The sequence below is a fragment of the Centrocercus urophasianus genome, unplaced genomic scaffold (assembly GCF_019232065.1).
Source record: "Centrocercus urophasianus isolate 14NV4802_14NV808 unplaced genomic scaffold, USGS_Curo_1.0 seq_11, whole genome shotgun sequence".
In the NCBI taxonomy this organism is placed as follows: Eukaryota; Metazoa; Chordata; class Aves; order Galliformes; family Phasianidae; genus Centrocercus; species Centrocercus urophasianus.
Genome location: NW_024884253.1, coordinates 32286299 through 32301715, shown reverse-complemented (window position 1 = coordinate 32301715; position 15417 = coordinate 32286299). Strand labels below are relative to the sequence as shown.

The 15417-nt window shown below is 37.6% G+C and overlaps 1 protein-coding gene across 1 annotated transcript in view; it reads right to left on the bottom strand.

The window, feature by feature from the left end:
* Nucleotides 1–15417, bottom strand: part of ARFGEF1 (ADP ribosylation factor guanine nucleotide exchange factor 1) — an 83845-nt gene that overhangs the window by 44473 nt on the left and 23955 nt on the right. Inside the window, exons 2-7 of the mRNA XM_042840080.1 lie at nucleotides 12289–12319; nucleotides 7193–7349; nucleotides 5971–6117; nucleotides 1959–2138; nucleotides 913–1186; nucleotides 243–356 (exon numbers count right to left, since the gene is read on the bottom strand). Coding sequence (XP_042696014.1) covers nucleotides 243–356; nucleotides 913–1186; nucleotides 1959–2138; nucleotides 5971–6117; nucleotides 7193–7349; nucleotides 12289–12319 — 903 coding nt within the window. The remainder of the gene's footprint in view (nucleotides 1–242; nucleotides 357–912; nucleotides 1187–1958; nucleotides 2139–5970; nucleotides 6118–7192; nucleotides 7350–12288; nucleotides 12320–15417) is intronic.

Sequence of the window (15417 nt, the reverse complement as noted above, 5' to 3'; positions counted from 1 at the left end):
TACAACAAGATTTTTTTCTTAAATATCATTCGTATTCAATAGAGAAAGCATAAATGTATGCAGGAAATCTCACCCATTTTATAGCTAAATAACACATAGCTAAGTCAGACAACTCAAATCCCTTTTCTTCAGCATTATTATTAAACAGTGATGAATTTTAGTTAAATATCTAGTAGTGTTAAAATAATTTTTAATGTCAACTCAGACTGCATTACTAACTAGACAAATTATTAATATAGTACCTCCAACTACTATGTTCACCATTTCCTGTACAATACTTTCTACTATTTCTTGTGCCTTCTCTTCACATTCATTGCTTTCATCATCATACGTTTCTCCATCAGCTTTAGAAAGATCTTAAAAAAAAAAAAAAAAAAAATCATAAGAATATTACTGAGAAATTTGTAAACTAAGGAAATATTTTACTTTCATTGATTATTTAAAAATTCAGTTACAAATCTCTTACTAGCTAGGAATATATTAGAAAAATGAAATTGTGTTTGAATGTTTTGAAAACAGTATTTTCACAGCATAAACATTCCAGCGTTTAACTAGTATTTAATGCACAGGCCTTATGCCAATAGGAGACAAATACATCAATTCTGTATTTTCATGTACGTTAAACACTGAGAAGTTGCTGGCATTGAGGTGCTATTTTCAAAACTTTCATAACATCACACAGGGGCAAAGAGGTACCTTTGCTAGAGCAACTAAAAGGATGCATAAGACTAAATGGTACTTGTGCTAAAATTTAGCAATGACAACAAGGACTACAGGCAATTATTAGAAACTGTCTATATGCCCTGACTCCAAGTTTGGGAGAAAAAAAAAAAAAGGACAGTCCTCAGCCTTTATTTTTTTTTTTACAGACCTTTTCCCTCCCTCCATGAAACAGAAATACACACTGATTACTTTCTGCTGCTGTGGCTTGGTCAGCTTCTGTTTGCTCATTTTCAGCACTAGAAATATCAGATCCATTTTCTGTCTCTATATCTTCCTGAAGGTTCTTGTCCACATCATTCGTGTTGTGGTCAAGCTCTCTCTCATGTTCTTTAGACAGCTGATCAGCCTGTGTTGGAATATGCCTCAACTGAGGTGACTCAGGCTCATGCTGGCTTACTGGAGACTGCTGTAAATGGTGTTGCTGCCTGTGTCTTTCTTTTTCCATATGTTTGGCTTCCTGAAGCTAGAAATACATTGCAGTTACATGTTAATCATAACAAAATTACACGTTTTATCATCAAAACAATGAGCTGTACACATACTTCATATGTTATGGTAGAAACGTGAGATTTCTATAGGCTCTGCTTACACGCTGCCTTCATAAACTTGTAATAGTTTAAGAAAATATATTATGTGTATTATTTCAAAGAAATATAATACATAATAAATGCAAAAATAAATGCAATTATGTTATTGGGAAATAATGTAAATAAATGCAAATTACATAAATAAATAAAAAATGCAATTACATTATTGGGAAATAATGTAAATAAATGCAAATTACATAAACAAATAAAATAAATAAAATGCAATTACATTATAGGGAAGAACTTTTTGTCTTTGGTGGTTGGCTTTGGTTTTTTTTTGTTTTGCTTTGTTTTTTAAATCATGGATTACTTCTTCAGTGCATACCCTCACAAGAACATCTGAACATTTCACTAACACTAAATTATTCTGTATGTACTCTTACACACGTAGATTGCCATCTCTTGACAGACAGAGTAGAAACTGGAGTCAAACACATTTATTAAATAAGCAGGTCCACTGTAAGAATTTTAAACCCTTATGACAGTCTTCCCTCCAAAATACATTTAACATCATTTTCAGAGAACAAAATGCAAAAAGAAAAACAGAAGTCACCAGATCCTTTGTCAAACATAGGTAAGTTAGTACAGTCCAAATTTAATGACACAACTTTCAAGCTCCTTTCTATACAAAAACACTGGGATACTCACTGCTTGGTTTTCCATACGCGCAAATATGACATTCAGCATCTGTGTTAGAGTGGCCTTGGCTGTGGTTTGATTTATGAGATTTTTGCTTGCTAGATAGATATTGTAGCATGTTCTAACAGCCTGCAGCACTGTTCCTTCATGGATTTCTATATGTTGAGATGTCACTGCAGTAAGCAAAGCCTGAATAAACAAATATATGTATTTTCCAGTCAGAACTTTTCTTTTCAATGAAACAGTTTGCAAATGAATAAATATCAGGTTTGGATTAATTGTTAAATAAATATGTATCTTAAACTCAAGTTCATTAAGTTTTCTAGAGAATTTTGCAGCTGTACCAGAATATCACACACTGGTTACATTGTATTTAATATTTTAATCAATGTATCTAGAAAACACAAGCTTTTAACATTAAGAAGTATCCAGTGGAGTTACCAAGTTGTTAACAAAAGCCTAAAATTGTACCCGAGGACAAAGTGCAAAGACACTATCAAAAGCATATGCTGGCAAAGAGAAGGAAAGCAGAAGAGCCTCGTACAGATCCAAATAACCATGCATACACTGATGACTGTACTCCAGTAGAAAGTGAGAGAAAAAAGGGAAGAGTTTTTTGCATTGAAAACTTGGACAGAGTTAATGATTACACTGAACGTTTATGGAAAGGAACAGAGAACTTGAAGCCCTGGAAGGCTAGCACAATGGAAAGTTTCTCGTTGGTAGTTAAAAACACAAGGCACTTCAAGTGCTGTGCAACTTATTCAAACTATGCCTAATTACTCTTACAGAACCTCTTACAGCATTGTCAGCATCTCTGTCCACACACAGTACCAGAACATCTCCTTCTCTGGAGATGTTCAAGAGCTGCCTGGATGCCTACCTGTGCGACCTGCTGTAGGGAACCTGCTTTGGCAGGGGGGGTTGGACTCGATGATCTCTGGAGGTCCCTTCCAACCCCTACAATTCTGTGATTCTGTGAAAGCGGACAAACATGCTTTCCTCACTCAAACACTAAAAACCCTCTACAGTCTAACAGGAAAACAGATGAACAAAGAAACAAACAAACAAAAAGATGCATCTCACTGCAATGCAAGTCATGAGACTTGCAATGCAAGTCATGTTCTACTTCCAGACATACAGTTGCTTGCGGTCCCTTCTTTTTCTACTTGTGGTGCTCCTGCTTTCTCATAGGTAAAGGCACATGTACAGACGACAGTACTTACAATCTTCACTGAACAGAATACATTACATGACCAAGAAACAGCATCTAATGCTATCATCTACAAACTACAGATCCTAACAGCCCACTAGAAAGCTTTTATTTAAAAAGAAAGATGACTAAAAACAATTTCTATAAAACTAGCTAAAGAAAAATGACAGAGGTAAACAAACTGTAGACAACAGCTTCATTAAATACAGGTACTTTGCTTCTTTTCCTGCTCAAAATTCCTATTACATTACACTAGCCTTCTGAAAGTCAGGGAGTGGCAAGTTGAAATTCATCAACCATCCTTAATTCTCATCCTCTCGCTGTTTAACAATTCAGTTTCTGCACAGAACTTATAAAAACTTTGCTCCTGCTAATAGAAAGTATCATATGAGAAAGATGACAAATAAAAGTTGCAACAAAATCAAGTGCCACAAAAAGCTTTGCACTGCGCTCTCCCTTACTTCTAGGAGTTCGTGGGGGCTTTGTGAGACTTGCAAGTATTGAGTTAAAACATGCTGAATCCAAGGATCCTGAACTTCAGAAGAGTAAAGTTTCACCTGTTCACTGAATTACTTCAGATGCCCTGGGACACTGTCCTGAGGGACACAGGAATGGATCAGGCCTAGAAGCTCCTTAATGATACCCTTCTGAGAAAACAAGGGCGTTCCATACCCCAGCAGATAAAAACAAGCAGAAGCAGCAGAAAACCAGCATGGCTGAGCAAGAACCTGCTGGTCAAATGGAGGGAAGAAACATACATACAGCAGATGTAGGGATGTGTAGCCTGGGAAGAATACAGAGATGCTGTCTAGACATGACATGGTATCAGGAAAGCCAAGGCACTGGAACAGGTTGCCCAGAGAAGTTGTGGGGCCCTGGGCTGCCTGATTTGGTGGGTGGCAACCCTGTCTATGGTATGGGAGTTGGAAGTAGGTGATCTTTAAGGCCTCTTCCAACCTAAGCCATCTCACGATTGCTATAAGGAAGTCATCTAAAAGCCAACAAATAGCACCATGTATGAACTCTCCCCCAACACTGGCTCATAGATCACAGAATCATCATAGAATGGCCTGGGTCGAAAAGGACCATAGTGATTATCTAGTTTCAACCCCCTTGCTTTGTGCCAAGGATTGCCAACCATTAGACCAGGCTGCCCAGACCCACATCCAGCCTTGCCTTGAATGCCTCCAGGGATGGGAGGCACTGAGGGGAGGCACTGACTAGGAGGCCAGATGCTGGAAGAACAGCTGGCAACTTAATAAAGGCCATCCTTCCAGTAGGCAGAACAAAAATAACCCTCCAGGGAGGAAAGTGCTGGATTGATCAGGATTCTTAGGTTTTACAGTGATACTGGTTACAAAACTGTCTCAAAGGAACACTGATTATGTTTGAGAGAGCAAGTAGAGAAAGGTGAAGACCCAAGTCCTACATCTTCTACCTCCTGTTGGAATTAAAACTCATCAGAGAGCATTATTAATTGCCACAGAACATTCCGAAAAGGCATGAAATCCATCCTTTCATCATACTGGATCATTACGCATCATACTAAGTCATACTGTAGGTCCACAGACATCAGTTATGAAGCCTAATAGAATAAGACTAACCACTAGGTTTCATTATTGCTCATGGTAGAAGCCAAAAGTTGTATTCACTAATGATTTCTAACTTTCACGTTTTTTATAGTGTACATCCATTGGACACACATGCAGTCAAAGATATCCAATTTCAGCTGGAAGGTTAATTCTGTTAGCATCTTGGCCCAGGTAATGGGCTAAGGGTTGAGAGGGTAAAATTAAGAAAGCATTTGGAGACAAGGCACTACAGCAAAGGAGAGAGAAAATGATTTCAGCCACCGAAAATAAGAATGAAAACTTTCCTTTGCAAGATAAAAAGTGTCTTAAGCACTTGGGCAAAACAGAAACACAGATGACAGAAACATAAACTCAATGTTTTTAACAACTATCTGCTGGAGAAATTGAACGTCAAGAAAAAGGATGAATGGAGCTAAGAAAAGGAATAGGAGAAACAAGTACCTAATTTGCACTTAAACAAGGAAACACGTTCTACGACAATGTCAACCTCTCAGGATATCTACATACAAGAATACGAGCCAATAAACACTACTATTGTTACCTATCTTTTACTGTATTGTTCAGTACCACTCAACATCAAAAACATTCACAGTACAGTCAAAAGAATAGAGCATGATATTTCCATTAAGTAACTTTGATTATTTAGATATTTTCCCATAGTGAGTTTCCATAATTTGATGGGCGCAATCAGAAAACAGCTAGAGTCCACCAGAAACACCTGTATAAATTCCATAAGCATTGTTTATACAACCCACAGAAAGAAAGACTAAATTTCTTTCAAGCATAAGCTTATGACAGAGCAGCACAGAGATATCTTGGTAACAACTGACTACCAGGTCTAATTCCATTTCATAAAATAATTTCAAAGCGGATTTAATAATCTTAACATTTCTTAGTTACCATCATCCCCTGGCAGTACAGGATTTTTTGACAGTAATTCTTCATAATTAGAGATGCCACTGAATTGCTGTGAATGAAATTTCATCCTGTGCTCTATGTATGAAACTTTAAGCCACAACCAGGAATTCACTCAAAATGCAAAAGGAAAGAGTAGGGAAAGGAACACAGGATATTCAGCTTCCATCTCAAGCAAACAACGAAGGAAGAACTACCATTATACTTAGAAAATAAACATTTCTGCTTTTGAATTCTGAGGTCATAAACATCTTCCTGTTGTCACCACTACAAATAGGGAAGTAGTGGTTAATTGTAGTACCTTTATTATTTGTAGCTGAACTCCTTCATCTGTTTGAGGTCCTTGAAAACAGCCACATATTGTCTCAATAATTCTATCAATTAATTTTTTGCCCGGAGCTGTACTGTCTGGAGCATTCCCTGTCAGATGACCATATGCAATAAGTTTCTGGAAGAGAAAAAAACATACAGAAGAACTTAAAAAGTCAGCTTTTTGTTAAAATAAACTCATTTGATAACTCTAATTCGTACACTCTTCTTAAAAGAAAACTGTATGTTCCACACCAAATCTCAATAAACAGAAAGGACTGTTTTTCATAAGATCCTCCAGGTTTATTTAATTTTCACTCAGCAAATGTAACACATTTGCCAAGAAGCTTAACATTAAAGCTTTTTGTTCAGTGATAAAAGTTTTTAAGAATCCCATTTGTTTTAAAAAAACCTCATATGAGATTGGTCTTCACCTGTAATCAGCATACAAATGTTTTTAATACCAAATAAACCACCAACCACCTACAATTTTTTATTTTTTAAATGCTACTAGCTAGCTAGTCTTCTCTTTCTTTTTTTTTTTTTTTCTATTTTCTCTCCCTGTAGGTCTTCAACACTTTGAAAAGCAACATATTAACAAAATGAACAATATACTGGTCCTATCAATTCAAGCATGAGAATACTGTAAATTTCCACACCTATCTGTTAGCACAGCACCACTATCAGACAGCATGCCAAGTATGCAAGTGCCTGTGAATGTAAATGAACTGAGTTCACTGCTGTCAGGCCACTCGTGAGAAAAGAATAGCTAAATCCTATGCTGCAAACATAGTTCTGAAAACATTATATTTTGACAGACTAGATACCTCATATTTAAAGTATTTTACTGCAATTACAAAAAGCGTAAAATAAATTAGACAACTATATTCCCACAGTTACTGAAATCTTAGTCTTCATTAATGGTACTGTTAGCAATTTAAGTTAAACACACGTAAGTAAAAACAGGTAGCTGCACATTAATATAAAATGGATCAAAACACGCAACTACTGGTGGTAAAGTATGTATAAAATGAACATACACAAATTACAGAGTAACTAGGACACATTCACCTATTGTCACATACACAGTTAATTTTGTTTCTTGCACATGGTTCAAGAAAAGTAATACAAAAACATTGTTACATATAACTGCTACTTTTCTTTCATATCAACAGAATTTGTATTTGACAGCTGAAACTCAACCTCATACAGACCTGTAAACAATCTAGAGATGTACTGACAATCCTGGGGCACTTTGACTGGCATGCCAATTCAAATGGTAGGAAGTACTTGTCTGCTTCAATGAAGCTCGTCTTTGATTTCACAGGTGGCAGAGTGCTTGAACCAGGTTTTGCTTCTCCATGAGGGGGACTAAACAGAATGATTTAATTAGAATGCTGTAAGTGATCATACAAATAGTTTTCACCACTGCAACATTTATGAAATAAACATAAAGAAAATTAATATTAGGAAGGAATAACTTCTACAAAGTTAACGCACAAAGATAATATAAGTATTCTTAACAGCTTGTATAGTATCTTTGTGTTATTTATGGAACAGCAAATTGACTTATTTATAGAATAAGTAGGTATCCAGTGTTCCCTGCTGGTTGGAAGGAATATAAACTTGTTTCCTCTAAAAACAGAAAAAACCTCTCCCTACAGTAGGTGAAGTTGTTAGGGGGGAGCAGCATGCGGAGCACAAAGAGAAGAAAGGAACAAGAATTTCATTAAACATCACTTCTCTAGGAATTAACACTCAATGTGGAAGTCTAATAAAAAGTTACATTACTGAAGCAGATAAAATTTAGATGTTTAGATGATGCTGGAAGTTAGAAGTTACAACTACTATATTACAACTTTGGTTCAGTATTTCAGAGGGACTACATACATTTTGGAGGTTAGATCTTAACCATCAATTAAACATCAATTCTGGATATAAATTGAGGGGAAAATAAACTAACAAAAATAAATCCATAAAACTTTTTATTTTAAACAGTTTTAGCTGTACTTCAGATGACACCACAGAATTTTAGGGTTCAGTGTTTACCAACATATCTAATAATCTGAAAGTACTGTAAGTGTGTAACATTTAAGAAGATTATTATGAAGACTATTAAGAGTTTAACTGCTTACAGTATCTCTAATACATAAATCTCTCTACGTATCTTTACCTACAAAGTAAACTACACTACCTTACACAGATTTGATAAATCGTTCAAAGAAAAAAGCATAACCTTGTGTTCTGTAGCAAAGGATTACAGAATTATTGCAGTAATATTTAAATAAATGTAAATAAATAAATTTATAGAATAACTGATTTCAAATCAAGGCCCTCCACATTTGTGTCAAATAAAAGCTCTTGTTTCAAGGAAGTTTTTCTATCATCCTGGGTACGAAAATGTTTTTCAAGTTGCTGAAATACACGAATGAACTGTTAAGAGTTTATTGTATCTCCAAGGAACAGATGCACTCCCAAGCCATACTCCCAAGCCCCACAGCAGAAGCCTTAAACTAACCAAGCTGATAAAATATTAGTATTTCAGCTTTTTAAGGAGCAAGCTGAAATTTTCAAATCCTTGAGAAAATATCTGGTATCACATTCAAACACCAATCCTTGTTTGGGCACTTTAAAAGTGTAAATTTCTAAATTCCAAGTCTTAATAAGGAATAGTTGGTGTTAAGACTCTACTTTTCTATTAAGTAGTTCCTCTTTTCAAGATGTAAGGATTTATCCCCGTATATTTTTTTTTCCTTAAAGAAAAATAGAGGCTTGCTCTTCAATCGGATACATAATTTTTACTTATTGCTCAATAATTGCTTTGCTGTAGACAGAGCAAAGCAATTTTTTAGACAACTCAAATCAGATAAGTTGCTGAAGAATGCTATTCTTATACACTCTCAAGTCTCTCTGAAATTTCTGTAGGAGCTCGTCTGTGAGGAATGGAAAGATGGCATCTCTTGTTACAGTCTTTAAACAGACTGTTCTACATCTATTGATATCATTAAAATTAGGTTAAAATGATTCTTTGTAAATAAAACTGTAGTTTTTCATAAATAAGGAACAAGCCATGATGAGACTCAGAAAATGATGAGCCTACTACAGAAAGCTACTGCAGAAGCATGAAGCTTCCTTTAGGTGTAGGCTGGGAAGATAACTCAAGAATCCATCACCTTCTTGATGATGAAAAGGAGTGGACAGCAGGGAGAAAAGAGACCCAAAGGTCATCTTAATGCCAGCCAAGAAATTACTTTGGCTGGCTGTTTTCTGTCTGTTTCCCCCCTCTGCAACTCCCCTCCCATCTGACCATATAACTGGAAACTGTCTAACAAAACCTTCCTCCACCAAGAGCTCTACCAAGTATGAGGAATATAAAAATCAGCTAATATTTACATAAATGATTCTATGACCCCCTAGGAGGAGATCTTATATCTCTCTGGGCCCTGTGCAAGCGATTTGGTACCACGAAGCACAGCAGCGCTGCCTGACAGGCAGAGAGTTGTGGCTCTGGGTCTGGCCCTGGTCACCACTGCGAAGACAGCCACAGAACTTATTTTCTCCTCTAGGCTCACATATTTGTTACCGTTCTGTGCTCTTAGGAGAACACTGAGAGGCCTGAAGAGAGGAAGTGAGAAGCAAAATTTAAAGGCACAACATGTCCAGCTCTGGCAAATACTACCTATTCCGTTTAGTTTGGGTGATTCTATGTGGAGCTAGGAGTTGGATTCAATGATCCTTATGAGTCCCTTCCAACTTGAGATTTTCTATGACTCTATATCACTCATGGAAACAAGCTAATCTATACATCAAATGATGAATTTTTAAAATGATTTTGGCAGCTTCAGCTGTATTACAGTTACATAAATCACCCTGTCCTTTTCTATTCCCCTTTGTGTCACTGCCAAACACCAGTTCTGTTTAAACAGAAAACAAACTAAAACAAAGAAGCTGTTTTCTGTGTAAAATTATGGGGAAGTATAATCTATTTTTCAGCACATTCCAGGTGAACAGTGAGAGCCTTTTGCTAGAGCAGGAATTGAAAAAAATTAACCAATTATCACTGTAAGACCTTTGCTAAGATACTCAAATCTCAATTACAGCTATCAAAATATGAATATTTTATAAACTAAGAAGTTTCCCTATTTGGAGACCTATAAAAAGAACTCCTTCTCATGCATGTAAAAAAAACCAACAGACTTTATGGTAAGATTGGCATAAATCCAATCACAGCTCAAGTCCAGCAATGCCTTCAAAGCAAAAGGCTACTGCCAGAATAAAGACAGCACTAAAGAAATCCAAACCTATTTATCAAGAACGCATAGACAAGACCTACATTTCATACCACAAAATCGCAACTTGAAATACTGACTGGACAGAATATAAGCACTTGAAAGTTCAGAAGAGCTGTTCTGAAAGTAATGCCTCCTATGATGTTACTACACCGGCCCATGACCTCAGAGGCAGATGTTGGTGATATGGCAGTAAAGGCTGAACCTTCCCGCCAATATTCCAAACACGCTGTTGCTGTTTGACAGCTGGCAGCAGAAGGGGCAGTCTGATAAAATGATGCCTGACAAGTGCTGATGAAGCAAACGTGTGTCACTGAATTCCTCCATGCAGAAAAAGTTGCACCCACTGACATGCACTGATGCTTGCTGAATGTTTAAGGAGACCAAACAGTGGATGTGAGCACAGTGAGGCAGTGGGTGGTGCATTTCAGCAGTGGCGACAGTGGGTCATCTCCACTGGTGTGGACTGTTACAAGTGTCACATGTAGGCTCTTGTTCATCACTGGCAAAAATGCAGAGAAAATACAGTGATGACTGTATTGAAAAATAGTGTTTTGTAACTGAGAATTCGCTCCATCAAACAGTGTTACTGTGCTCTTTGTGGTTTCTGTGGAAATAAATAGGAGGCATTACTTTGAGAGCAACCGAAGTTTATTACAGTTCAGCTCTACCATTACTTTTTTGATGGCATTTAACTGCAGGAGAAGATATTACTTATCCTTACTCAGTGCCCAGAACAAACACCACTCACTGAATATTTCACGTTATGCAATTTTATTTTTTCTTTCAATTCTTTATAATGTGGACTTTTATTTTATTTATTCTACTGTTACCAAAGCTTTTTATAGGAACACAACATTACCATCTGCCTGAGACTGGTGCTCAGTGCAACATTATCCGAACACCGCACAAATCTTAGATCTGTTTTTACAATCTAAGAGTTGATAGTATTGATTTTACTTTACTAGAGGGAACTGAAGAATAGTGACTTAATCAGATGCCTCCATTAATTTTTGTATGCCCAATCTTAAATGTCATTAGAATAAATTGTTCAGTGTATTCGATATTAAATAAATCCTGATATCTGAAATAAAGTTCTTGCTTGCTTCTATTCCAGCTAGAACTGTTTAAATTTCCCAAACAAAATCCATAGCACTTCACTTGAGTGCCCAAAGGATAAAGCAGAAATTGTTAGCAGCCAGTTCTGACAACTGTGGTTTAAATTATTTGCCTAAAAGAAAAATTCATTTCCAGAGCAGAGAAACAGGTCCCCATGTAGCATTCAAATTCTTATGTCATAAGAACAGTTCTTCAGCCTCATCCACAAATCTGGTTCTTTCAGCAAGCAGTAAGAACTGTCATAGCAATGCCATGACTCATGGTTAATGATATACACTCAAAGATAAGGAAGATCCTGTGGAACATGTAATTAAATACTAATAACGCATTCAGTCTATCAATACTTAACACATTACTCACTGACAATAGAAGGGAATGAATACCCACCCACTCTGCCTTCTGCCTTCACTTCCTCTAGAGGAACTGCCCACAGAAATCTAGACCTACTCCCTAACAAAATCCTTTCCACACTATCTTTTCAAATTACACCACTCTACTCATTCTCACTTACCCATTTCAGCCTCTCTCTCCTTACCTGCTCACAGTTCAAGTATTTTACGTGCATTCCAGGCCTTTGTCCTCCTCTGAACTCACATGAAATCCTTTTCAGCTCATATCCCTCCCTACAAAGTAATTTTCTCATCTACTCCTACCCTTGCCAGCCATTTTCAATCAGTCCCCTCTAAGCTGTCTCCTACCTCTACTCCCAGGTCCTGTGCCTTCTAACCTAAGAGACAATAATAGAAGCAGCACTAGCAGCACTTCTAGAGTGTTTCTGGATACCACCAATCTTTTAAAATGAGAAAGCTTCTCAGAGTGAACCCATAATCACAACTCAGAATAAGCATGGCACAAATTATAAGACAAAGCACAATTAGTCAATATAAACAACTACCACATACCTTTGCTTCTCTGTTTCAGTCTTTATTTCCTCTGTAAAATGAAACAAAGGCATAGTTATGGAAACGGAGTCATAGGCACAAAAAAAAAAGTCAAATGTTAATTTAAAATGTTTGGAAAGTGAAACTATTTAGGCAAGCATTTGAACTGGAAACTTAGAACAGCAAATAAACGGTTCTAAGCAGTTTTGTTAAAAGTTTCTACTATTCCATTGCATTGGTTGCAAACTATATCAAAATCACGTTACAAATCTGCATGACAAACTAAGCACTTAAGCTTGCATCCAGTCATGGCAACAAAACACTATAAGCCCAAAATGTTTCTGCAGAAGTGAGTTCCAGAAGGCTGTGTTTCTGTCTTTCACAGTTTGAATACATAGAAATAATGAGGAAAACTCAAAATACTAAAACTATTCATCTATTCATAAGCAGTGACTTTGCTGCTCATTAAATGTGGATTTTTACAGATAACAACAAAAAAGCCACTGAGGGATTTGGGCTTGTTTAGCTTGGAGAAAACGCTCTGGAGAGAGCTCACTACAGCCTGCCAGTACTTGAAGGAAGCTTTCAAACAGGAAGAGGACTGACTTTTTACACTATCTGATAGTGACAGGACAAAGGGAAACAGCCTTAAACTAAAAGAGGGAAATTTAGGTTAGATGTTAGGTGGAAATTCTTTACTCAAAGGGTTGTGAGGCACTGGTACAGCCTGCCCAGAGAAGCTGTGGATGCCCTATCCCTGGGGATGCTTAAGGCCAGGCTGGATGGGGCCCTGGGCAGTGTGAGCTGGTGGGTGGCTTCACCTGGAGTGCTGTCTGGGCTCACAAGTAAGAGAGCTGGACGTAATGGATAGAATCCAGTGAAAGGTAACAAAGATAATAAAGGGACTGGAGAACATCATTCCAGAGAGTTGGGACTGCTCAAACTGGAGAAGATGAGGCTCAGGAAATATCTCATCAATGGCTGTAAAAGGGAAGGTACAGAGAGGACAGCACCAGGTTCTTTTCAATTGTTTCCAGTGCCAGAACAAGAGGTAATGGACACAACCTGCAACGCAGGAGGTTCTCTCTGAACATCATGCAGCACTTCTCTGCAGTGTGGGTGACTGGCCTGCGTTGTTCAGAGAAACTGTGGAGTCTCTCACTGGAGTTCAACAGCTGCCTGGACACAGGCCTGGGCCCCCTGCTCTGGAGTCCTGCTTGAGCAGGGGCTGGGTCAGATCAGGTTGGGAGACAGAGGGCCCTGTCAACCTCAGCTGTTCTGTGACCTTATCTCAGTTTGATAACATCCAGAAATAACACACCAGCATTAGGAAGATTAGAATTCAATACAGTGTTATTTAAGCCTGAAGACACTGCTCCATTCGCTTTAGAATTTCATCTTAAAACAGAGTCCATTAGGCAAAAATGACTAATGACTTCTCCTCAGCTGTTAGCTCTCCTCTCTCAGAAACAAGGAAAAAAAACAACAAACCATCGTCAAGCCTAATAATACAAATTCATTTTACGTTGACATTACTAAAATCCAAGAAAATTGTATATATACACAATAGTTTACTTAACAATTTTACTTAAGATCACTCAGGTGTAGGAGTCAAGCACCCTTTACTGACAACACAAATATTTATGTATTTGTAAGTTAGTTTATACTTCGTTTGTGGAAAACAATAATAAAGGAGGCTGAAGATGGAAAATTATCAGAATTTTTCTTTGGGGTTCTAAAAATGGCAACAGTAAAACCCTTCTTAAGGAAGGAAAAAAGCTCTGTGATCTTCTCTAGAAATCTAGTTTGGGAAATCTCGTAGAAAGGAAATAAAGAGGAAAAAAAGTTGATAAAAATGAAAAAACAGAAAATCTGATTTGTTTCAGAAACACAAACCAAAAATCTTCACAAAAACAACAGTAAGTGTTCTCTTTCCACATACTCCAAAGTGCAAAGCTTCACCTCATGCATAACTGTGGTTGCCTTCCTCAACGCGCACCACACTGCTGGAATGCTTAAAACCCTTAAAGCTTGCCTTAAGGGGCAGATTATAATGGAACTCTGCCATTACCGAGAATGGAAAGAATTATGATTATTGAATATGAGAATTACTTAAGGAAGTGCAAGGCAGCTCTTCAGCTACACTTCTGTGTCCTTAGCCCCTCCAATCTCCCATGCACAATAGTATCTCTATTAAAAGAAAGACCTAAGCTCAAATATTCTTCCTGCACTATTAAAAGTAGATGTGACAACAGGTGAGTGTTCAGCTGTCCTCAGCAGTTTTACAAGATAGAAAACATGGGTTCAACTGTATGCTTAAACACATTTCTTCACCTGGAAGCACTGCATAAACAGACACAGTCTCCCACAGAGAAACATAAAACATTCCTGAAAATGAATATTAGAATTAGTGGCTCCACTTAGCTCTCTTTTTATTCCTAACCTGAAAGAACATATCAAACTGTGCAATCCTGGTACTACGCGAGGTCATCTGAATTTACTCCATAAAATTTCTCAGCCAATTCGTAGAACCATAGAATGGCTTGAATTGGAAGGGAACTTTCAGCTCACCCAGTCCCAAGCACTGCCATGGGCTGGCTGCTCCCACCAGCTCATGCTGTCCAGGACCCCATCCCACCTGGCCCTGAGCACCTTCAGAGATGGGGCACCCACAGCTCTCTGGGCAGCAGTGCCAGTGCCAGTTGCTGTGGTCTCTTCTTCACCTTCTACCCCAAAAGCTTGTGGCAGAGTGTTTGGGTATTTTTGAACTGCTGCTAGATTTTCTTTTCTTCCTTGAGCAACTGTGTGAGCTGCCCTATGCCAGGGTAGCTCCTGCTCCAGGAGGGGGGTGGGCCTGGAGGAGCCAGGGGCTGCCATCCACGGGGGAGTTGGACTAGATGACCTTTAAAGGTCCCTTCCAACTCAAACAATTCTATGATTCTTTGTTTTATAAACTGCAACAGTCCTTGAAAGATAATTAAAATAAATAACCCAGTGTGAACCGATTAGAGCCCTCCTTACACTATTTAAAATCTAAGAGGTTGTCTTTGGAATAGGTCACCATAATTCATAAGAGAAAATGGAAATTTTTGCAACTGAAGTATATTGCAATTACAAGGAAAGATTTTTTGGAAGCATTAATCTAATTAA